Raw genomic sequence first — 26,711 nt, 5'->3', positions numbered from 1 at the left:
AGTGTAGTTCAATGCTCAGGCTTTGTTTATATATTATATATATATATATATATATATATATATATATATATATATATATATATATATTCACTGAAAAAACCATAGGTTTCACACCAGTTATAGTTAGCTGGAAATTTTACTGATATAAAACCATTGAAATTCCCACGTTATAGTTAGATGGACTCACTATAACTTGCGCGTGCAATGCACTGCTGATGACATCACATATTACATCACTCATGACATGGTCAGTGACATCACTCATGACATCACTGATGACACCATCCAGTGAATGTGTGTCTTTCTGAAAAATAAATATATTTTATATATGTATATGTAAAAGTTGATGGAAGAATAAATGTTTAAATAAGTGTCTAAATGGATGGTTTTTAAAAATTGATTGGTTAACTGGCTTAATAAGACATCATCAGCAGTGCATTGCACGCGCAAGTTATAGTGAGTCCATCTAACTATAACGTGGGAATTTCAATGGTTTTATATCAGTAAAATTTCCAGCTAACTATAACTGGTGTGAAACCTATGGTTTTTTCAGTGAATTTAATAGGTTTTTTAAATGCTAATTCCTAACTATAACTGGTGTGAAACCTATGGTTTTTTCAGTGAATTTCATAGGTTTTTTAAATGCTAATTCCTAACTATAACTGGTGTGAAACCTATGGTTTTTTCAGTGAATTTCATAGGTTTTTTAAATGCTAATTCCTTTGTATATCGAGTTTCTAACCTTTTTTTTTTTTACAATTTGCTGTTTTTTTTTAAGTATTCATTTTTTCTTATAATTTTTTTTTTTTGCGCTCTGGGTGCGCGCTCCGGGAAGCTTTCAGCTAAGCTCTCCTATAAGCTTCTCCGAGAGCTCATCTGAAAGCGCACCCAGAGCGCAACTGTCGTTCGTGAAAAAAAAATATGAATGAAAAGTTAATAATAATGCAAAACATTTCGTACCATACAAATAAAATTTGTTTTTTTTAATATGGAAAATGATTATGCATTTCTATAAAAGATTGATGACGTCACTTCGGCGCGCAACGTAAGTGCCCTCGGAAGCGCATACGTGCGCGGCGCATAAACGCACGGAAAAGCGCCTACGATCGCGCCACGTTTGCGCCCCGGAAGCGCCTACGATCGCGCTGCGTAAACGCACCCGGAAGTGCTCCGGAGCGCGCAGCGTAAACGCGTCGGGTCATGTGACCCTAAAATAACACTTTTCATTGGTTGCTAACAGTTTTTTTTTTACAATGAATGAAATCCCCACCCATTTCCTTCACTTCTTCTTTCACTTTTGTGACTGAAAGACCTGCCTTTTTTGCTGCTCCATATTCCTGGATTCATCATGGCTGCCAGACCATCCAGCAGTGAAGATGACTTCATTGATGAAGAGCCTCCTACCCCAAAGGTGAAGGAACATTTCATCTGGAAATTTTTTAAGTTTCCAGAAGGCCAGAAGAAGGTGAATGCACCAAAAGTAGAGTGCAGGATCTGCAAACAGGTCCTGTCACGGGGTAACCCCCCAAAAAAAATACTCTTTTGGCAACTACACCATGATTCGCCATGTGGAGAGGAGGCACCCCCAGAATTTTGCCCGGGAAAGTGTCAGGGCTCTGGCACAGGAGGTTCCCAGAGATGGGGCCTCTACATCAACAGGAGGAGCAACTTCTTCTGGAAGAGAACAATCTCAGGGGCAGGTAGCAAACATTCAACCTGCATTCAACCATGGGGTCGTCAGATGCAGATACTGCAATCAACTCCTCACCTATGGGGAGCAAAGTGTCCTGCTCATGGTTCGGGCATTGGAGAACCATCACTGCCCTTCCCACCCCTAATTTTTTTCTTTTCTTTTTGCTCCTGTTGAGCAGTTTCTATTCCCTGTTTTTGTTCCTCTTCAGTTAAAAGAAGAAAACCAAAAGTTCTTTTCAGAACTACCTCCAATTCTCATCAAAGAGCTATAATCTTAAAAAATGAAGAGTAAGTGAAATATAGTGCATTGATAATTGAAAGGAGAATGAGTAAGAAAGAACAGAAAGGTATGAGAGGTGAAAGGAAGTGAAGTAGGAGGAATGAAAGAAGGTGAGTGTTAGAAAAGAAAGTTATGACACAGTGAATAAACTGGAGTATTTCTGACATATCTGTAAACACAAAAGTAACGCATTGCAGGAGTGCGTCACAACTCCAGTAATGTGTCCTTTCACATGGAAAAAGCACCATGTGAAAGGTTTGCTGTGAAGCAGGCGCAAGATTTTGGCGCAACTGCATCCTAAAAGTGACGCACTGCGTCATTATTACCAAGCTTTTTGCAAGGAACACCCCCTCTGCATGCATTATACCTGACACTATTTTTTAAAAAGTGACGCATCTAGGTACATGGGTCACTTTTTAAAACTCTGCGCCATATTGTATCTGCATCAGGTATAATGTATGCAGAGGGGGCAATCCCGCGCAAAAAGCTTGGTAATAACAACGTACTGAAATCTATGAGATTTCCCTGCGTCACTTTTAGGATGCTATTGCGTCAAAATTTTGCGCCGGCCTCGCATCACTTTTATGTTTACACATATGTCAGAAATACTGACGTATCTGTAACTCCTTGCAACATGATTCGTCATACATTAAATATGACACATCTGGAATGTCATAAGGACTGTGGACAGAAAAGTGACGCATCACACCAGCAGTGTAATAAAAAGTGCCTCGTTGCACTATATTTAAAGGATGCAACAGCATCCTAAAAGTGACGCAGTGAAATCTCAAACATTTCACTGCGTCGCTATTACAAAGCTTTTAGTGGGAGAACACCCCCTCTGCATGCATTATACCTCACGCAGATATAATGTGGCGCTTGATTTTAAAAAGTGACCCATCTACCTAGATACCTCACTTTTTAAATATAACGCAACGCGGCACATTTTTTTACACTACTGGTGCAATGCGTCACTTTTCTGTGCGCACTCCTTATGACATTCCAAGTAACGCATTGCTGGAGTGCGTCACAAAAGTGACGCAACTCCAGTAATGTGTCCTTTCAAATGGGGAAAGCAGCATATGAAAGGTCTTGCCTCAGTCTAACACCTGCTGTAAAGCAGGCACAAGATTTTGACGCAACAGCATCCTAAAACTGACGCAGTGAAATCTCAAAGATTTCACTGCGTCGCTATTACAAAGCTTTTTGCGGGAGAACACCCCCTCTGCATGCATTATACCTGACGCTATTTTTAAAAAGTGACGCATCTAGGTACATGGGTCACTTTTTAAAACTCTGCGCCATATTGTATCTGCAACATGATTCGTCATACATTAAATATGACACATCTGGAATGTCATAAGGAGTGCGCACAGAAAAGTGACGCATAACACCAGCAGTGTAATAAAATGTACCTCGTTGCACTATATTTAAAAAGTGACGCATCTAGATAGATGCGTCACTTTTTAAATATTGCATAACAATGCGCATTTTTTTACACCGCTGGTGCGTCACAAAAATTGACGCACAGGAAGCGCAAAACTAACAGCGCAAGGCCTTCATAAATATGGTCCTGGATTTTCCCCGTGCTTCGCCGGTGCGCGTACCATGCGCTTCCCCCGCGCAAAACGAAAAAAAATTTTTAATGCCCTGCAGGACCCTATTTTAGTCCCTACATCAAACCTAGGGGGTCAGAGGGGGTCTACTCTTCCCCCTTATGGTCATTTGCCCCTTTTTTTTTCAAACCCCTTGTGTCTCGATTTTACCGAGACACAAGATGGCGGCCGCTCCAGACTGTTTAGAATGTTTACAGACAACTGAGATCCAATCAGCTTCCTGCGCGCAAGTCGCGTGTCGCGCCTGGAGCGCACTCGGGTGCGCGCACGGGAGAGCGCCTATAGATATATATATTTTTTTGAACCTAAATTACTCAAAATCCACTGGAGCACATATCTTGAGACATAGCAAAGGCACATCGGGCTACCAGTCCCTACAATTTTGCCAAGTTTGGTGGAAATCCATTCAGCCGTTCGGGCTAAAAGTGAAATCGACCGCCCTATGGAAATTAACATGGGGAAAACGCGTTTTGGGACCCCCCTTTTATCTCGGCCCCCGCTTGACGAATCCCCCCCAAACTTTCAGGGAAGGACCGGACCGCCATGAGACCATTTTCCTGAAAATTTCAGGCAGATTCGTCAACCGGCGCCAAAGTTATTCAAAATAGAATGTTGAGATTTAACATTGAAAATTATCCTAACTATAACTACCTACTGGCGACCGCCAGTAGGTAATATATATATATATATATATATATATATATATATAAAGCCTGAGCATTGAACTACAGTCTGCAGAGATTTTTGCACTCTGCGCTTCACAGAGCTCGGGGCAGAGATTTTTTTTTTCTTCACTCGCCAAAGGTAAGTTGGTGAGCATGAGCAAGGAAATCCAATGGTAGACAACTTCCCAGCGCGATTTCTCATCACGGGCGGTCGCTACTGCTCACGTTGAGAAACCTTCCGTTAGCATTGAGGAAGCTGCCACCCAGGTAGAACTTCTACTTGAGCAGCAGAAAGAAGCAGTGCCCTCTTGGACTGTGCAAGATGCCGTTCACGCTGATTTTACAGCGCAAAAAAAAGACCCAGCACTAAAAATCAGTGTGAATGGCGCAGGATAACCCACTCTACCGCTCGCAGAACTCGGCATAGCTTGGCTGGGAATTTTTTCTGTCAACTGCCAGAGTTCCGCAAACTCAGCCCCAGGCTTAAAACATACACACACACACAAACACATATACACACATATACATAATAAATCCGGGGTGTAGGAAGCAAGTAGAGAGATTGTATTATTGTACTCCATTAAGTGTGAATTGGTAATCTTGTGGGGTTATGGATGGCAGAAAAAGGAGGCGGGCTCGTTTGTATGGAGGTAATAGGAGATTCCCGCCGGTAATTATTAATCACCAAAAAGTATTTCGCATTTATTTCAATTCAATAAGATGTCTTTTGTGCACTTCTAACATTATATTTTAGGATTTTTATTTGTTTTCTCATTTTTTACAAATTTGCCACAGAATTCACAACTTTCACTGCAGACAAGATAAATATTTAAGGTCATCAAGCTAATGTTACACCATCCACACGAATTAATAGCCCAAAACGCTCTGATGTGTTTCCCAGATCAAAACTGTCATGACATTCTTCAACGCCAAGCGACAAACATATAAAAGGATTATCCCAGAGGCAAAAAGACTGAGAAATTAATCTTGGAAAATAGGCTTTTCTTCACATCCCATCATGCTGACAAATTAAATGATGATAACCTCTTAGAACAGCTGACAACACCACGGGAGCTCCGCTAACATGAACATTAGGAGAAACTGATTGGTTTAATTGGCAGTAATGCAAAAATGCTGCAGAGAAATTGAATCATCTCATCCAGAACTATTTGGAAAACTGAATTGAACCGAAAAACTACGGAGTCTGAACTTTAGTCCTATTTATCTGTGCGAGCACACACATAAGCAGTAGAGACTGGAGAGTTGTCACATCAAATAGGAAATAGCTGAGAATGCCTTTTTGTGACTGTGTTAAGACGAAAAATACAACCAATTAAGATAATTAAAAAAGAACACATTTTGTCTTACCTGGTTTAGCCAAGTCTCAAATAGAATTTCCTTGCTTGATAGTGATGTGAGAAACAGATCTGGGAAGAAAAGGGACAATTGCTGTAAACCAATTGCACCTCTCTGTTCATAACAAAGAATTTCTACATTCTGGGTGTACATTTCAACTTGAAACAGAATGTAATCCATTGTTTGTCCAACAGCCGAACGGTATGTGGGATCAAAATACTGAAGATTAAGGGGCCCACACTGAGCCACAGAGGAAGGAGTCAAGAGTGAAGGTGTGCATTTATGAGAGACCAAGCAAGTGCCATGAGAGAGACGAGAAGGGTTATGAGGGAAAGACAAGTGAGGTGTAGGGAGAGGTTTAGAGCCTTGAGTAAAAGGCTGACATAGACAAGTACAAGAAGACACAGGTCATTGACAAGCAAGCAACTGTCAGAAGACACATGGCAAGTGCAAGGCAGATCAGGCAATAACACACACCCTATTTTACCACAACCCTCAGTAAATGGGGATGAGATCGGGATTCTAACTTTGCGCATAATCACATGGGGGCTCCATAGCGTAATGCTGGGGGATAGGACATTTAGAGAACCTCGAGGGGAGGCAATTTCCAACTGTATTAGAGAAAATCAAGGTACAGCATCGGGCATTCTGATAGAGTAGGAGGCATTTAAAGCAGTCGTTGGTAGTACTGTATCAGTGAAACAGAGGGAACACAGAAGAGGTTACAGAAAAATCTACTGACACAGGATAAATTCTTACATAGCATTGAGAAACAGGATCAACACATTAGCTAAATACTTCAGAAGCAGAGAGTGAAGAATGCCTTTAAAGTAGCACAGCTGAGATGTTTGGACTATAATGAATATCTGGCCTGAGCACATAGCCAGTGCGAAAAGATTGGCCATCTACTAGAATGACTGTTCTTTGCGGCACCATGCAGGGTCAACATCTTTCGCCTATGTCCTTTGCCAAAATAATGCTGTGTAGTTATCACCCTATGGTATGAACAGCTTGTTTGTGGACAGTATAACTGTTGGGATGGTCCCAGGCTGATTCCATGTACCCTCTCAGAATATGTTGTCCATATAGGCCATCTAGCTCACAGTGCCATCATAAGCCCCCCATCCCTAGACGGGTAGCAAATGGTTCTGGAAACCACTGAACAGGACAACCTTGATCACCCCCTAAGAATTGTAGTACAGATCTAGAACCCTTATGCTCAGTCACTTGTTCTCTCTTTCTCTCAGAGAAATATACAAGCCATACACAGTGAGACGTTTTCAATATTTATTGAACCAACATGATTCTTGTATAAAATATATGTACTGCAATGATCAATAGATCGAAGCCAATAAAAGAACAGAATGAAAAATTCCACCATTGTGCTAAAAGAATGTACATACGCAAGCATATAAAACAATATAGAAATCAGCATACTCCTACTATGCAGTCCCTAACCTAAGTTTCTAGGGAATGTGTGCTCTGCCAAGAATCCCAGTGCTGTATGATCCCAACCTTGTCACCTGAAAAGTAAGAATGTAGGTCCCTGTTGCGGTCACAAGCTGGACACCACTCATAGAGGTATCAGAAGGCTGCTGGGCCGAAACATCAGCATGTAAAAACCTTGACAATGACAGCAAAGTGCTCCTCTGCCAACACACAGAATCGGATGTTTATTTATAATAAAAGGCATCCTTGCCTTGGGCGGAGATCTTGGTCAGGTCGCTGTTGTTTATGTGTTTTAAAGATAGCTCTGTTGTCATATGTACTAAACAAATAGTCACATATGCACAACGTTAACTATTAACCTTGTGCATGATGTGTCAAGATATGATGATAGTATTCTTGCGAAGTTGGTTTTTAAGCAAGTATAGTTTCCTAGAAACGAATGCACATTTTCACAGTTGCATATGTGTGGCAAAAGTGATTGTGTGCGAGAGAAGTCAACTTCAGGAAGAAACCCATGTACATGTCAAAAAATGGTGGTGTTTCCCTCTAGACCTAAATAGGACCATTGAGAATAACCAGAGTGGAAAACAAAGAAAGGGTGATAGCCTTAGTAGATAGGACACACACATATCTTTCTATGCATGTTATTGAAACTGAGAGGTAAAGATTCACCGGGGCAGGCCCGATGGTACTATTCTTTGAGGATTTGGGAGAATATCTTGCCTTGAAGTTAATTGGTCTGAAGTGTATGCATACCTAGAACTAATTATGAAACCAAAGCAATCATAGACATTGAATATCAATTGGGATGCTAAATGTTTAGATATCTGGGAGGTGATACTTTTGCACCAGGATGACGTTAACGGCAGGGTACCTAGGATACGCACTGAAATCACTGAGAGGTAGCATCGATTTTTGGAAGAGATTACAATTGTCAGTAGTGGGGTAGACAGCCTTATCTAAAATGGTGATGCAAACCAGGCTTTTACATTACTTCCTCAACCTACTGATCTGGGCCCTATCTAAATGGTTCAAGGATTTACAGGAACTCTCCCTGGATTCACAGACAGCAAGTTCTACTACCTAGCAAGGCAGATTGAGTGAACTGCAGGTGGTTGGAGAGGGAACCTTCCTCAAGAGAAAGGGGTCCTGGGAATTGAGAGCACTCATAGACTGCTTATAGTTTTTTTCTTAAATAAAAGTGGAATAACAAATATTCCAAACTGGTGATAATATCTCAGATATGTGGGAAGAGAAGTGTGTGAGCAAAAGCCCTGTCATCCCACAATACGCCTTCACCCAACTCACTGGAGAGCCTCACAAAGACACGGGAAAAGGTCGGGACAGCCCACCTGGCCACGGAGGCAGAGGTTGGTATATTTACAGTGGAGGTAATATCTTTGAAGAACCCAATAGAACAATATGGGCTTACAGCCTTACAATTTCTAGCTAACTAGACTCTGGTGAGGAGCCTGAGGACCAAGTGGGGATCAGCTCAATGGAGCCGCACACACAAAGTATTACTAATTTTGTTTATGATAGGGAATGGCTGTAGACCACATACCTGGTTCTATAAATTGCTATATAGTATATGACCAAGTGCAGTTTGCAAAATATTACTATTAAGTTAGAGAACAATACTGGTAGAGAATTTAGAAACTGAGAATGGGGGGCCTAGCATACACTCAGAAAATATTCACAAATGCAAGTCTGAAATACAGTCAGTTCAATTATTTGCATAACAACAAGTACATGAGCCCCAAAAGGATGAATATGATACTTGGCTAAAATGAAATAAATTACCCTAGATGCGATTACTGCAGTGCAGAATTCTATTACATGGCTTGCGGCTTTCACACCATTGTGTTTTGGAAGAATACATCAGAACTCCTACAAGCAACATATGATAGAGATGGTCTGTACTCCTTTGAGGATGGCCTATTCAATAGACCAAAACAAAATAAGGCAGGCTAGAGATTTATAGATTTAGCACTAGGTTAAACTTAGAGGAGTATAGCAATACATTGGAACACAACCACAAAACTGATGATTAAAAAAAAGGAGGAATGGTGTAATCAAATGGTGAAAGAGTAAATGGGCTAGTACTAAAAGGTACATACTGAGCAGTAGCACACACACAAGGGAATTACCAAGAGGCATGAACAAGTGACAAGTGACTTGGCGGGAAAGACAAAGAGAATATGACAAGAGAGGCTGGATGAATGAGGACATGCTGTCTCCAAGGCATGCAGAATTATTCCTGAAAGAGCCAAAACCACTGATATGACATTTTGGATGAGTGCAATCAGAGATGGAGCAAGTGCCAAGTAACCAAGCTAGTGGCACAACAGGAAAGGCTAGTGCCACGAAGCCGAAAGAAAGCATCACCAGGCTAAGGTCCCTTGGTGTGTGACCAAGGGCTAGAATGAGAAAAGATCAATGGATCATCAGCCTCAGGGCTAGAAGTGTTAATTGCATCCAGCCAGAGAGTAGTGGGGTTGGGCAGGGTAGCATTAGAAAATGCTTATCTGTTCACCAGCAGTTTGTTATTCTGGGCACTGAGGCATGACAAGAAGTCACGTGCAGTACTATATTCAGACGCAAACAAATGATGGACGGAATGCTGAATAAATCATACATTCACCCCCAGTCAAGAGATCTGAGTTAAATCCATCATTCTTTTGCTCACCATGCCACTCCAGTTTTAACCCAGTCGTACGCAAATCAGTCTTTTCCCTATGCCTCATGGGAACAGTCCAGACCGAACTGCCAAGCCACGTCCTCCCTGAAACGGAAACAAACCTCCTGGGACCAGTTTCTGGGTATTACCCTTCATCAGCCAGGCTAGCTTGAATACAGTGGCACAGTGAGCAAGGGACTCACGTTTGGGCATACCCATCCCACTTGGAGTGAAAAGTGCTATGGAAGCAAATGATGGACGGAATGCTGAATGAATAATGCATTCACCCCTGTAGCAGGGATTCGGCTCCTACACAGAACTGTGCATACAGACTTGGAACCTCAGTGAATTAGGGTGTGCCAAAACTCACCCTAGTAGCCAATGTCCCCTACCAGACTAGCAATCAGTGTCTCATTGGTTCTTCCATAACACCAATGATTAGACAACCAGAACATGGAACTTAGAATACCTCAGGCAATGTGGAACACATGAACACTCTTTCATTATACTCATATACCAGTCCAAAACAGGGAGTAAATGGAGACACGTGCAAGTTTGAAATATTTATTTCTAATGCTGTGTTCTCATGCGCAGTATTTTAGCTAATACAAGCAGACATATTATCATCAACAAGATTATCAGCATAGTTACTATTCCATAAAATGCGAAGGGAGAAAGCATGTTACAATGCTAAATGGAAACAGGTTAGAATATACCTATATCTCACCCTCCCTTGCTAGTAGGTTATTTTATATCTACAGAAGGTCTCTTGGGAATACAAGGGTGGCCCCATACCTCTGGTCCTAGCAGAAATGGATCACATCAGTTTCTGCACCAGCTCTCTGCATGCGAATGTTCTCCAAGTGTGTGTGATCATGCCTACGCAGTGTATTATTAAAACGCGCCAAACTCAGAGGTGGCCACAGATGCATATATGTTATGTCTAGAACGAGGGCTGATCAGTCCGAACAACAAACACGGTGTTGAAATAACCTTGAAGGCCTCGGCACTTACTGTTCAGACAAAGCTTACCAAGCAAGTCTGCTAATATAGAAAAACATAATATTCTCGTGAGAAGCAAAACACTATGCTAAACTCTAAACAATTATAATAATGTGTGCCGTGTGCAAAGGCAGCAGAAAGGAAAAATGTTGTTTAAAATTTTTATAATCTCATGCCAACTTAACACAGTGTAAATGCAAGGCTCATCCCCATGACACCCTCCCTTGATCTGAGCGCGGAAAAGAAAGGGTCAGATTTGGAAAGCAGAATTGAAGAACAGTCAGAACCAAATTCAAATTGCCACAGTGAAAAAACAGGAAAAAAACTCAATAATGTACTTCAAATTTAGCAATTCTAGCCACGAACATAGGGAAGTCAATAGGCCTGGGTAGAAATGAAGAAGAAAAAAATCAAAAATATCCGATGTCCAACATGTGACCTTAGTCATGGAAGAGAGAGAAGCAATGACACATCTCAATCCAACAATGTATATGCAAAATATGTAGCAACAACCTCCAATAGGAAGTCACTGTTCTCATCTGAAAACATTTCAGCCATCCAATTCAGCAAAGGGAAAGAACATACATGTTATTCAATTACCTGAGTCTCTAGCACCATCAGAGGGCAACTCGGTGTATCTTCAATGAAGCTGCGTGCCAAGAAATCTCGCGCCGCTGCGAAAACATTCCAACGTCCCAGGACTCCATGCATCGCTGCAAAGGCCATAATCCCTCCGCCAGAGCAAAACAATTCATGAGCAACTAAGGGGCTCATCAGTTGATCATAATCCGCATTGGGAGACACCGTATTGCAGAGACACAAATCCAGGGCCCAGTCGAAATCGCAACTCAGGCAATTAAAAACAGGCTGGATGCATGTAAAGAAGGAAAACTGAAATGATAATCCATAAGCCGCACTCAATGTAGCAAGAGGCAGCGCTCCATAATATTCAAGCATTCGGTTGCGGAGCAACAACAGTTGTGACAGATCTTCTTGCAACACAGGACGTGCATCAATTTTTAAATAAACAAAACAACAGAAGTACGCCTGCAACCAGAGCGAGCATTAAGGGAAATCCACCAAACAGGCTGGAAAAAAATCGGATGAAAAAATGCCGGGAACACACCAAATATAGTTTGAAAAGAAGTCACAAGGCCAATGCTAACAACTTTAAAAAAGTGTGCCAACCCCGTGGTGGAGGATGCATTAAAGATAGTGTGAATTAACTCACCGAAATGCAAGGGCAAATCCGTATTAAATAAAGCATGCACCTCTGTGCGGGTGTTTGCCACGTGAAGGACAAATGTTTCACGAGCAGATGTGAGGGCGACTTCTTTCTGAGACAATAGAGCTCTTATGCGACTCATCTTGTTGAACTCTGCTTTCAAGGTCGGAATCGTCGGCCAGATGGAAACATCAAGCTTCCCATGCGAATGAGGGAACATTACACTTTTACAACAGACTACAAGCTCACTAACTGTAACCACGTAAGGAATTCCGGCTACCATCCCACAACAATCTTCATTATGTAAAAGTAAATAACACCCGTTTGCCAGTAATGTGAATGTGGGTATGATAGCAGGTGCTGGTGTACCTTTCAAAATACAGGCTAAATTCGGCTTGTTCTGGTCACAAGAGCTATGTAATTGGATATTCCTACACATTAATGAGTGATCTGGTGTTGTAGTGCAATCCTCACCATTCAAGTAAACTTCCTTTTCCTCCCTAAGGCACCTATAGGTAAATGGTAGTGACCAAACTTCATGAAGATAAGAGTGCCCAGAGGTTAATATCTGCCTATTGCATAATACTTCATGCAGGCCTCGAATTTGAAAAGGGGAAAAGGTAAAGTTATTAACCCGTGGATAAGCCACGTAGCAGAATTTGTCTCAGCCACAGAAAATGGTAACGGTTCTAACTTTTCAATATGTAACATAGAAAAAGTTGCCTCTTTCAGAGACATAAAACGTTGCTTTTCAGTCAAATTAAACGGGGCAAATAACGATGAAGTAATTATGTAGTGCCAAGGCACTTTTCCTGATTTTAAGGTCTGCAAGGTCCAAGCAAACTGCATAACAGAACGCAATTGATTTTGGCCATGGTACAAAACAGACACATCTTCTTTCACAAAATCAACAACAGATGAAACAATATTATCTAACGTGTAAATGCAGGAAGAAAGCGTGTTAATGCTGTTATCTACAACTGCTAGTACTTTTTCTAAATGTGCTTGATCTACTGCTCGAATGCGCAAAGTAGCCTCAATTTGGCACGGTTTCCAAACTTCGTTGTAAATAGCATAAATCCACCTTTTGAATCGGCCGGAAGCCGGGTCATTGACAAAATCATTCAGATCAACATCGTCAGTAAATTTAGATAAATGTAGCTTAACCGATGCTAAAGTGGAATTTTTGAGCCAACTCTGACATACTTTGCCTACAGAATAGGTGGTCACAGAATGGCCACTTTCAAAACGGGGATCCACCCTAACCTGTGTGTAACCTTGAGCCAAACCCAGAAAACAGTGTTGATAAGAATCTGCACTTTTGTGCCACAGCAACCAACCCTTAGGATCCAAACTGGATATGTTAAAGGTAGAATTCAGTAACAGCGTCTGTAATTCCCTAATCGAAAAATTGGTATTATCCCAACCAGTATATTCCTCTAATTCAGGGAAAAAAGGAGCATTTAATGTTTTAGTAGTAGCCAATCAAAAGCAAGTTGTTTGCATTTTTCTAACCTGACCTTTTGTTCGGGAGATACATATTTATGGAAAAGTTCCAAATCCCCATGACACACCCAGTCATGAGATCTGGCTTAAATCCATTGTTCTTTTGCTCACCATGCCACCCCAGTTTACACCCAGCCATATGCAAATCAGTCTTAAACCTGTGCCTCGTGGTAACAGTCTAGACCAAACTGCCAAGCAAGGTCCTCCGTGGACCAGAAACAAGCATCCTGGGTTCGGTTTCTGGGTATTAGCCTTCATCATCCAGGCTAGCTTGAATCCAATGGCACAGTGAGCAAGGGACCCACGTCTGGGCAAACCCATCCCACTTGTGGTGAAAAGTGCTACGCAAACAAATGATGGATTTAGGCCCAGATATTTGTACTGCAGTGAATATATGACATTGTTCTGCATTCTGTCCATCAATTGTTCTTTTTCTATTTCTCACCCTGAGTGGGATAGTGGGATGGGTATGCCCAGCCGTGGGTCCTGTGCTCTCCATGCCCTGGAATCAAGCTATCCTGGCTTATGAGGACTGAAAGCCTGAAACCGGTCCTAGGATGCTTGTTTCCAGTCCAGGGAGGACCTGGCCTGTCAGTTCGGGCTGGACTGTTCCCATTGGGTGCAGGGTCAAGACTGATTTGCATATGGCTGGGTCCAAACTGGAATGGCATCGTGAGCAAAAAAACTATTGATTTAGACCCAGATCTTTGTACTGGAGTGAATGTATAACATTGTTTTGAATTCTGGCCATCAATTGTTCTTTTTGTACTATATTCAGACGCACTGGACAGCAGACAACACAACACTGCATTGCCTGACCACTGGATAGAACATATAAACATCAATGAGCAGTACTCCTGTGGCAGGTTGCATACATCATTAAGCAAAGTTTGTTTTGAGGGCAAAGCCAAAAACAAATCACCTATCACACATTTGTTTCATAGTGTGCTGAGCAGGGCCCGTCACCAGGCAGCAATTGTTTTTGACAAACACAGAACTCAACAGACAACAGCATGTATCATTTAAGAACGTTTGAATAGGCTTACCTTTTAGGGTTCTTCAACATAATGCCTTATTATGAACAGTAAAGACCACCTCAGTCCAGTTGGTGTGCTGGAGCCTCATTTGGCTCGTCCCTTCCTTCAGATACAGGATTTAATTATGACCTTTCTGAGGCCTACAAAAGGAGGTGCTATTGGCCAGGGGCTATCCACAGGTGCTGTGACACTCGTAAAAGCATGTGAGGTTACAAACTGGTGAGCAGAATGCTGTAGTAATTTGCTTGGACTCAACCCCATTTATCTATTCTGTCCGAAAGGACACCCCAGCGCTAGGGCTGACCTACAAAAGACAGTGGTTAGTAGGGGAACTTTATACAGAAGTAAAAGTTGGACTACTTTTCATACTGAACAGGTTTAAGCCTGTTATGGATTGGGAGGAAATTGAAAATGTTCCTTGTATAAGATGGAAGAGCGATCAAATGAGTAGCTGCCAATTGAGAAAGAATGGTCCCTCCTCTCGGGCTCAGTTAATTTGATTCTTTACAATAGAGCTTGAGCTGCTAGACCAAAGATTCCTAGTTGGTATAGATCTCCTGAGCTTGTTCCTGAGGACCAGAGCACTAGTGTTATAAACAGCTCTGTGAGTATTTCAGAGTAATTTTAACACCACCTGCTCCCTCACCAATAGCCAGTGAAGCTTGTCCAGACTGATGGGGTAGGAGCTAATAAGAATCAGTGGCATAGTAGTGTTTTGAATGCTCTGCAGCCATTGCCACATATAGTAAATTACAATATTCAAGACGACTGACTATCAAACACTGCACGCAGCTATGGGGCGTCTTCTGGATCATCCTCAATTGGCCAAAGCAGACTTCACAAACCGCACGCACCAATGGCATCTTCAGTATTGGTGATGGAAGCACTGGCGCAGCTTCCAATAATCTGGTTCTAACTTTAAAGTCGGCACAGATAAACTCAATCTCAGCAGTCAAGTATAAAGGCTTCAGGCCACCTGAGCTACATGGGCAAATTCTCTGGTGGGCAGCACTTTTTGGGTGTATGTTTAGTGACCCTACAGTATATATTTAATACCATACGGATTGACTGGTGAATGGCATTGGACCTTGCTGCTTCAGGGCCTGGGTTAATTATGATTAGGCTTTCCTGTTTTCAGTTTCTACTTTTGGTAAATTATGGATGGGTTTTTCAGTGTTTTCAAGTGCTTTCAATATGTTAAAAAAAACAGTGGTTATCAGTGGTTACTGATTTTTGCTCCATTAAAAACAAGAGAAATAGTGTTTTTCCAGTGTTTATGAAACGTTTTGCTTTTATCATTGCTTGCTTTCTGCAGTGATAGTACATGGTATATAGACATGTACATATAGTGTATATGAGGTCCTAATAGATTTTTGCAAGTTAAACTTATTATAGTACACCATACAATACTTCTTCAGTGAGTCTTTGGTCATGTGCGCTCGTGCTTTCCTTCCCATGTAAACTTCTGTGGAAAGGCCCTCTCAACATTGGCACTTGAGAAGGGCAACGCCAAAATAGCCAGTACACAATTTGTTAACTCTGGCCACTGACATAGCTTTCCATGCCAATACTGGTGCACTTGAAGATTGCGATTCTCAGGGCAGGTTCTGCAACAATTGCATTGAGCTGGGAGCTTATACCCTCAGAGTTATTGAAGCAGTGACAAATGAAGCAGCACTTTTGAAACTATAGAGGAAATTTCCCTTTACGGAAGGGATCTAGAACTTGTACAGAGTACCACAGTGAGGTTTCAAAGACTTCAAATGCCAGTAGTGGTGAAGGGACATTTCTATGCATCATTGTAAGCCATTTCTCATACATTGTAAAATAAAAGTTCCTGAATTGCTCTTCAACATTGCTTTGCTTACCCAACGGAAAAAACTTTAACATGGAATATGTTGCAGTGCCTAGATCACTAAAGGTGTCGCCCAACCTTCTCTCCAGGAGAGGTTTCACATCTACACCAATTATGCTGAACACTTGGGAGACAAGGGTGTTTTCAGACTTTAGTTTTTTTATGTCCACTACAGCAGTTATGTTTTCCTATAAAAATCTAAGCATGCAGTAGAGTGTAATTTTTTGACATCACTATCAATATGCAACTAAAGTTCCTCACATTTCTTGCCTTTGTAATCATCACTCAGCAAAAGTTCTGTAAATGGTTGCCACATGGATAATATAGTATTCATAGGCCCTTGAATAGAACCATCAGCGAAGGGACACAGTTGGGTTGACTCTTTCTTTGATGCCACACAAAGCACGAAATGATAATTATTTGCGTTTTAGTTCCTGTGCATAAGAAAACAGTGCACCAGAATGGACTAAAAAGTCATTAACTCTGAAGATTGTAAAGATGCTTTCAGTATACCATCTAACAAGTGGCAAGGATCCCTTACAGGGAAGCACTTCACACAAAATGTTCATAAACATAGCTGAGTCACTGCAAATATGAACAATATCACTCCAACCTTTGTTTAACTTGGAAAGAACCTTTTTTGCAGCAGCATTCCAAGGGACACTGTGTTCCATGTTTTCCAAAAGTCTGGTGTCATGTTTTCACTACTATCTGAGATGATTGGTGAAAGCGCTCTTTTCACATATACTTGTGACTATGCCTTGCATTGAATGTTTAAAGCCTGAGGTGTTGGCATTTCACCTACTATCAATACTGACTCACTAGAAACTAGGGGCGGATGTATTAAGAGCTTTTACCCATTCTCTGTGGGTAAATGTGATGACACATACTAGGAAAGATTCTTGTTAAACCAGCCATTTGACCTATCAGTGAAAGGATCAGTCAAAACATCAAATATTTTTTTGATATTTCCTCATTCTCTACAGTTTATAAAAAAATTAAACAAGACCTAAAACATGCTTCTAAACCCTGCATCTTTAGAAGAAGACCACAAAACTAAAAAAAAGCAAAAGGAAGAAGAAGCAATATTTTAGTGGCATCCCTAAACAACAAAACTCAAGTAGAATAATGTTCGCCAAGTCTTTCTTACTGGTAGCTTGGGTAGCAAAGCTACATTGTATTGGCCCCATCAGTAAGGAAAAGCATTTGCCATGCATTAGGTCTCGCATTTGTGAAAGTTAGAGCTACTGGCATTGTGAATGACAATATTTTTGTACCTATGTAGCATGTCATATGGAAGGAAAAAAACAACAGGACCAAGGGAAAGTGTCTTATACAAGATCTGTTTATTCATTGGTAACCTGTAAAGGATGTCCAACCAGGATTAAAGAGAAGTGCGCTGAGAAATTAAGTAACAGAACTGGCAATTGCAGCTTGCACAATCTAAAGGTCAAAGTTGAAATATTTGGGTAAGCGAAGCAAGAATGTATTCCTAGAATTCAAACAGGATAAGATAGCTGCCTGGATCACTAACCTACTTCCTTCCACTCAGGAAAGAAATTATTTTCCTTAAGCTCTTCAAAAAGCTATAAATTGTAACAGACATCTTGTTGACATGTAAGCAGACGGTAAAATCAGCGTTGATAGTAAACACCAATATTTTTGTTAATAGTGCCAGGGGCTGAGACGGGGCCAAGAGCCCGAGATTAGCAAACAGAATTCCAGGTCTACATATGATCCTGTGGAACCAACAGCTCTGTTTTATCGTCATTCAACTTCAAAAGGTCAAAAGGTTATTGATCATCAAACATTCCACTGAGGAAAGACTTTGCTGAAATTTCAGGAGAGAGTGAGAATGAAAAATTCCTATCTATCGTACAGGAAAGTTTACATTCTATTTCAGAGGCGAGGGTTATGCTTTACGCTTTCTGCACTTTATTCACAACAGCCCTTTCAGTTTATTTAAACAAGAACCACATTTCCCATGAAACATCAAGAATTGGTAAGCACAAACATCAAACAATGAAGTCAACAATCCAATAAGTGTCCAATCAAGAGGCAACATCTGTATTATAGTCCTTCTCCTCTCTCTAAAGTGCCACTTTCGTCGTGTGAGTCACACTATAGCCCTCTTCTCATGAATCCTGTTTCCATTCCTGGAAAAGGAGATGAATTACCAAGGGAATATCAACAGTAAGTCTATACAAGAAGCAGTGTATGCACAATAGATGTCTACTTAATCAGCAGCAAATCACAATGGTTAGGACCATGAGACAATAAGTCGACACTTACTAGTCACGGGGAGGGTCTCCCCAATGAGCAATCCATGGTGGGTTATTCCTCGTTCCCGAGTCAATATTAGAATTGAAACTTTCCGTTATGATAGCTAGAAAAGTTTTCATTCAATGGCAGGACCGGAGGCGAGGATTATTGTAGTTTAAAGCTTACTTACCACCAAATGAGCCATAGCCAACACTGGCTTAAAGTAAAAACTCTTAAAGGGGGAGTCCGAAGACCAATCGGCTGCGTGCACAATATATTACAAGAGAGCACCCAGACTGAAAGCTTTGGAGGCCATCATTTCTCAAGTGCAGTGTGCGCCAAAGATTTTAAGATCCACTCAAGCCTCTTGCATAACCCACTGTACCCAGTGGGCTAATGTCAGGGAAGAGAAAGCTTTGAGCAATTTTCTGAAGGCGATAAGGAGCGGCCTCTCAACTGGGGGGCCGAAATCCACAGACATCTCCTCACAGGCCTTGAGGCAGAGGTCATCAATCTGTGGTGCGCAACCCCCAAGGGGCCGTGGAGGCATGGGAAGGGGGTCGCGCTCTTCATTTGCTAAAAGAAAACGTCCCAGACATAGTTAAAATGCTTTCCCTGGAGTTTTGTTCAGGTGCTGGGAAATCGAAGCCAGATAGACATCTAAACACGCCTTTCTACCAGTGTGTTACTGGCCTGAAAGAAATACAAATGTGCACAACGAGTTAATCTGCAAATGTAAAGGTTTTGCAGATTAACTTGTTGTGCACATTTACATGTATATGTTATTTTATATGTAACAACCTCCAGTTACAGGCTGCTGTAATTGCCAAGCTGTAAGCATCCCATGAAATACAGTATGGTTTTCCTCTAATGCCGTACATTAAAGTTGCAGACAATGCATTACAGCTGTTATACCAAGGGCCACTGAAATTATGTGATGGCGGCCGCAGCGATTTTAGCATGATTATAGATTTGCCGCATTTGCCACATAATCCATCATCTGCCACATAATCTGCTGAATTTACCCAATACAATTATTTATTCAAAAGGTTTAAAAGTTACTAAAAAGCAGCAACAGATGTCGCCGCTCTGTAGAAGGCCCTTTGTGAAGCTGTACTGGTCCCCTTTTTGTTGCTTTTTGCTATATTTTGGTTTAAAACTGGTACTAATGAGGTGTAACCACAGATTGTCCGTTTCTCTGGAGAACATTTATGGTTGTCAATGATAAGGAATACCAGGTTCTAGAAATTTTTGTCCTTACGCCTAACATTTTTTTATGGGGGGTCTCGGCATCAAAAAGTTTGAAGACCAATGCCTTAAGGCACTGAACCACACACAGCTTAGGAGAGTCTGGAAAAGCCGGGTATTCTATGACCCTAGTATAGGATTTTGTACGCCTGCTAAGAGTAGAAGACACTCCAGAGGATGAAATGGTCCTTCCAGTAATGTCTAGGGTCCAAATGTAAATGTAAATGTAAATGTATAGGCATTTATATAGCGCACTACTTACCCGGAGGGTCCCAAGGCGCTTCGACCACTGCGAAACCCTTCCTGGCTTCCCTGAGAGATGGTCCCTTAATGGGTATCTCCAGGGTGAGACCAGGCATCCCCGGCGGTCTGGTGGGGCCGTTAGTGAAGATGAGGCAAGCTAATGCCCAGAGTTGCCGAGTGTGATCGCTGATCAGAGTGGGCACCGAGGCGAGAGAATTATCGAGTCCGCTGACCCTGGTCCAGAAACCTGCCGCGCCGGGAATCGAACCCTGGTCCCGGGCCGTCCTCTGCTCTCGGGTCTGCCGCCTCTAACCAGTGAGCCACACTACTTCACGTAGTCCAGAGATCTAAGATACGTCTGCACAACACCATGCAGATCAACATCACCTGCTTCGCTGAAAGTTCCTTCCTTGATAGGAACTTATTGGGTTGCCATGATAGGAAAAGGTTAGTCACCTTATTAACGTCCCAAAGAGCTGAGTAACGCAGCTCTGGGGTCAAGGACATTCAGATGCCACATAAATGGCGACACACAAAAGGATGTAACCCCCCATGGGACCCTTCCAGGGGTACATGTCTCCGAGATAGCTGAAAGGAAGGTGTTGATTGAACTGTATGCAATTCCCTTCTGAGCTAAACTGGCCAGGAAATTCAGGACTTGAACCATGTCTGTGCCAACAGGATCACAGCACCCGTAGCACACACCAACGACACCACCTAATCCAGGCTGATCGTTATCGCTTGATGGTGCAATTGTCCAGGTCTTTGACAAGAGATCTTTAGCTTGTGTCGAAAGTCCTGGGAGCGACCATCGACCCCTGTCATCTGCCATGCTATCAAGCGAAGGGACCCCTCCAGCACTATCTGGTATGGGATCCGGTCTGAATTGAGAAGAAGATTTGGAAATAGGGGGACAAGGATTAGAAAATCCAAGAAAGTGCCAGAAAAACCAGAAAACGAACTTGAGATTTCAAATCAGGGTGTCCACAACTATGACTGCTTGCTGAAACATGATCTGGGCTAATACCCTCATAATCATTGCGAACGGGGGAAAAGGATAGCCTAGAGGATAGCAGCTAGAGGATCCGGTCTCTAACTGAAGAACCTGGGCCGCTGATGATCCAATCTGGAGGGAGACAAGTCCACCGAAAACATGCCCTACTTGTTGTAAAGGCTGTATAAAATGTCTGGATGAAGTTTCCAGGGCCGGACTGGCTGTAACGGGCACCGGGTGTTTCCCCGGTGGGCCGCCAGGGTGGGGGCCGGTTTGGGGCCCTGGGGGCCGTTTTTGTTTCAGGGCAGTCTTTGCAGCTAGCTGCAATATTGGCCCCTGAAACAAAATTGGCTGGAACTGGTCCTGGTAAACAGCTTGGCTGGACCGCCCCCCCCCCTTCCCCTCGGGGGCCAGCCTAGCACTTTGCCAGGGCCGGTTTTGGTTCTCAGTCCGGCCCTGGAAGTTTCCAAGGCCGGAATTGATGGGACTGCCAGTCTACCCCACTATTCTCCTGAACGGGAAAATATTCAGCTGTGACTGAGATCTGATGGTCCAGGCAAAACTGCAAAACATTGGTTGTTCGATCCGAGAGTACCTTGGACCGAGTGCCCCCTCAGGTGATTGATATACCGGACGGTCGAAATGTTGTCCATCTTTACCAGGACACAGGATTGGATCTTGTCTCAGTTCAACATTGGATCGGAAAGGACCTTGACAGATGCTCCAAACAGTTAATGTGTAATCTCTGTTCTTGAAGATACCACAACCCTTCTGTGGAACAATCACCACACTGCGCGTCCCAGCCAGACCTGCTGGCCTCTTATTCTATAATGAGGTCTGAGGTCAAACTGAAAATCGCTCTCCCATTCCATGCGGGAAAGTCACCAGATAATCTCCTTTCGCGCGTCCTCTGAAAGAATGACTGACTGGGAGTGAGTCCCCTTCTCAAGTGTGTCGCTTTTAGCTGCTGAAATGCTCAATAGTGCATGGGTCCCAGAAATATGGCCTGAATGGAGGGCGATTGGAGACCCACCAGGCAAGCAGGCTACCACAAGGACACTTTTGTCTGGCTAATGTAATTAGAAGCTTATGTCGGATCGTGGTCACTTTCCAAGAGGGAAAACTTAGAGCAGCCTCGTTGGAGTCGATGACAAACCCCAGAAAAAATGCTTTTTGAGCGAGAGCCAGGAGGGATTTTTTCTCATTCATCACAAAGCCCAAGCTTTTTGAGTAGGTCGCCAGCCACTTGCAGTTCAACTGACAGTTACCAGGGATTCTGCAGCAGGATGAGAATATAGTCTAGGTAAATGATGAGGCAGATTACCTGCGCCCTGAGGTGTTCCACTGCTCATCTGAGACCTCCGTGAAGCACCAAGGGGCACAGGAGAGGCTGAGTAGGGGTGCAAACTGAAACATCTGCTGTCACCAGAGGAACTGAAGGAACCTCCTGCGTCGAGGGAAAATCTGAACCTCTAAATAGTCATTCTCCAAGTCCAGGCAGACCATCCATCCGCGGGAAGTAATGGTGGTACATCAGCTATTCATTGAAATTGCGTACATTTATTATGGCTCATGCCTTGCACGCCTGTCGGTCTTTTCGGCCAGGAAAAGGTTGCTTATGAAGTCACGAGGGTGAGTAGACAAATAGCTTCTTTTTCAAGTAGTGAGGTAATCTATGCGTCCACCAATTCCACTTCCTGCTGCGAGAACTCAGTCCTCGGAAGCTTGTTTCCGGTCCAGGGAAGGCATGGCTTGGCAGTTTGGGCTGGACTGTTCCCATGAGGCACAGGGTCAGACTGATTTGCATATAGCCATGTCTGAACTGGGGTGGCAGAGTGGGCTAAAGAACGGTGATGGATTAAACCCAGATCTTTTGACTGGGTGTGAGTGTTTGATTGGTTCAGATGCTCCGTCCATTACCATCCCCTTTTGTACCGCGAGAACTGGAGTGGCTTGGGGAATGTAACTTGATGCAGGGAACCACAAAACTCTATATTGAATACCTGAACCATCTGCAGAACACACGCATCGCCAAACATAGAAACAACTCATCAGACAGCCCCCTACTTTTAATACGTAAGAAGGGCAAACACTCACCGGATTTGGAGGCAGCGTCAAATACCTTGTGTCCTCAAACTCTGAAGAGTTGTCCGAGGGTAGGGTAGAAATTGCCAAAACGTGCTTGATCTCGATGTTCCCGCGTCTGGAGCCTTGCCCTCTAGGAGGATATTGGGAGCCTGATTGGTGAACTGAGCGGTCCCTGCCTCAACCAACCCCGCAGAAAACCCTATAGAGAAAACCCTTTTTTAGGACTGGGCTTTCTACAGTGATGTGGAAGTATTGACGAACGTTCCTAGTTCTTTAATAAATGTTCACCAAAAAGGCCGCCTTGAGCCACAGCTCCTGGTTCAGAATCAGCCAGGTCACCTAGTTTTGGGTCCACTTTAATCAAGAAGGATCTGTACGGCTCCGTGGACAGCGTGCTTTTGGAATTGCCCATGAAGGCAATTGTGCGCTGTGCCCAACCGGAGAGTTCCTAAGGGAAGATGAGGGATCCCAAAGCCTTGGCTTCCTCCACCATATCTAGTATCTTGGTTAAGGGGCCAGGGTCATGCAGGAACTTATCCTGGCACACCTACCAGGACCTCTCAATGCCCTTTTTGGCCAAAGAGATGGCCATTCTGGGGTCAGGGCTACGTTCCTTTTCGATGATGGGCAATGCACTAAACAATGAGGCAACTACGGGCCTCTTCCCCCAATGGAGTTCTGACCCGTCCCGCTTCGTAATTCGCCACCTTCATGGAGAGAGCCCACCCAGAAGAATTGGGATGGAGGAGTTCCCCCGGATCAAGCATGTCCAACCCATCCTCCAGGGCAGTGGGGCCAGTGCTGTGGGAGAGGGGAGCCAGGGCTGTGAAGGGCCAGTATCGTCATCAGTGTCCCTATGGCCATCATAATCTGGGGGGGTGGGGCGAGACCAGGTCTGTTGCCCCTTTCGCTGAATCAGGGGAGTACCTGGGCACAGGAGGATGCTGGGTATGGTCCAGGAATTCTTTTAAAAGGCGCACAAGGGCATAATGGTCAAACCCCTGCCTTGTGGGGAAGTTTGGTCGGCACTGGTTCAGGATTCTCAGGCTGGGCGGGGGGATCAGGCACTGCAGTGCCTTGGGTCAGTTTGGCGCATTTGTGCCCAATTTGCAGCGAGAAACGCTTCTCCATGGGGTCATGGCCTCTTCCACCGCCCTATATATAGAGGCATCTACTGCGTCATAAAAGTCTTCGTCCCATTGGAGGGAAGTCAGGAGATCCCTCTCATACTGGACGTCGCCCTCATCTTCCCTATCCACTAAGTAAGCAAGGACTAGCCGGCAAGGGCAGCTAAACTGCCTCGAATGTATGCCTATGCGCAGAGCAGTAGGAAGCCTGTGAAAGAGGTTCAGCGCGGACCACTACCAACTTTGGCACTGGTGGACCAGCAAGTCAACAGTGGGCAGATCCACTCATTCAAAAGAGTCTCTGCCTCGGGAACACCACCCCCCTGGTGTTATAATATTAAATTGGGGTGAAAAAACAGCTGCTTGGGAGCATATCCCCTCAAGGATTCCAAGCCTTACAACACAGATATAGACCCCAGGAGCATTGTTAAGCAACACTCACCACCGGTCCTTAGGCACGAAGGGCGTCACATTTCCCAAATCTCAGGGTTATATGCCTGTACAGACCCCAACAAGGGGCATCACTCTCTAGGGGCAGCAGAGGCTCAGGCAAGCGACGTGCAATTTTGGCTCCTGATGGGAATTTCAAAATCGCACAATCCAAACCACAGAAAAACAGCGCTACCACAGTGCCAGCTAGTGAAGGGAGAAATCCTCTGCACTCTGCAGTCACCAGGGCTATATATTGGAGTCGAGTAGGAGAGCAAAGTGGTGCGATCCTGTAAAAAACTCATACGCAGTACCAAACACTCAACGTAATGCATAAAAGCAGGAAAGAAATGCAATGCAACGTATAAGGTCTGCAAACAGAGAAGAAAGTGGCACTTAGGACAGAGGAGAAGGACTAAAATACAGATGCTACCTTGTGACTGGACACTTGTTGGTCTCTTGGACTGCATTGTCCGCTGTTTGTTTTTACCAATTCCCAGTGTTTCATGGGAAATGTGGAACTTACTTAAGTAGAATGATAGGGCTAAAGTGAAGAAAGAGTAAAGCATAAACCTCACCTCCGGTTTTGACATAGAATTACTATCACTTTGTTGCATAGGAATCAACTATCAAAAGAGTAGTTTAAAAAAGTCAAAAGAACATATTACGCAACTAAAAGAGCTATAGGTAAATAAGCATTATACAACTCCTCTACAAAGTGCACAATGATTCCTAATTAATCTGTATCCAGTGTTTTTAATTTTAAAATAAAATGTACTTTAAATCATATAAAAATAAATACAAAACATGAAACTACAAGTGTACACAATGGCAATCTCTTTAGCATAGCCTGTGCCAGAGATGTGTCCAAACTTAAACCACTCCCTATGGTATTCGTCAAAAAGATCATAATGGGAAAGTTTTCCTATTGTAGTTGTCAAATAGTTCTCAGTGTAACACACTTTTGTCTTGCATTTGTAAGAGCATTCACAATTTAAAAACCCTTTCAAGCACACGTATCACACAATTTAACAATGTAACCTGACTCGGAGAGCTGAAGCAGAGTAGGCAAAGGCTGACTCGGAGAGGTGTTGTGTGCTGGAAATGATAAACTTAGTAACACAAAAATAATACACAATAAATCATTGAAGAAACAATGATTTTTTTTTTAAATATTTAGAAGAAATAGACAACTAAATAAAATAAACAATATTACAAATGTTTACAAGATTTCAGGTGGCATTATAAATTAGAACTCCCCTGTTAGAGACCTAGCAGATTGACCAGCATGCAAATCATGTACCCTGAGGAAATTTTACAGGGAGCAATTAATTTTGTAACTCTAGCATTCTCTGATCATTTGCAAGGTACCATGTGGCAATTTGTGTAGCAGAAGGCTTTCAGCCTAAAAAAAGAGCAATGCTTCAATTTGGGCCTAATAAGCCAAATTATTAAATGAGAGGGTGACCGCCTTTGTCACCATATTTAATAACCTATAAACCAAGCATGTTGATTTAAAGTGAAAATAAATAAACAGGTACATTTTGTCTCTTCCTTGAAAAAGACCCATCAAACATTTTAGGAAGACTCAAAAGTATATACTGCCATGAACTTAAGTTGCCCTTCCGGAGACATCCGTCTAGCAGCTGAATCTTAGCATAATGGGCTAGAAAAGTAACTCTCCACCATGGTGAGGCAACAACAAATCCAGTCAAGGCTGGTTTATAAAGGTAAATAACTGCAATCAACAGAACTAAATACTAAGGATAAAAGTACAAATATTTACAAGATTTCAATTTGAACTGAAAACTAAAAACCCTCCTAAAGGAGTCCCTCAGAGCTGCAGGCTTCACATTTACATGCCCCAAATAATTATTGCAGTGGCAAATAAACTTGTACATGTATTAAGTTGATGTAATCTGTGGGGCACAAGGGGACAATTTGCATACAAACAGGC

At 42.8% G+C, this 26,711-nt stretch overlaps 1 protein-coding gene across 1 annotated transcript in view; it reads right to left on the bottom strand.

Moving 5' to 3' along the window:
- Nucleotides 1-26,711, bottom strand: part of ITFG1 (integrin alpha FG-GAP repeat containing 1) — a 1,017,137-nt gene that overhangs the window by 711,479 nt on the left and 278,947 nt on the right. The window contains exon 7 of the mRNA XM_086945125.1: nucleotides 5,622-5,680. Within this exon, the coding sequence (XP_086801251.1) occupies nucleotides 5,622-5,680 (59 nt within the window). The remainder of the gene's footprint in view (nucleotides 1-5,621; nucleotides 5,681-26,711) is intronic.

The sequence above is a fragment of the Lissotriton vulgaris genome, chromosome 12, assembly GCF_964263255.1.
Source record: "Lissotriton vulgaris chromosome 12, aLisVul1.2, whole genome shotgun sequence".
Lineage (NCBI taxonomy): Eukaryota > Metazoa > Chordata > Amphibia > Caudata > Salamandridae > Lissotriton > Lissotriton vulgaris.
This window is presented reverse-complemented; position numbering and strand designations above follow the sequence as displayed.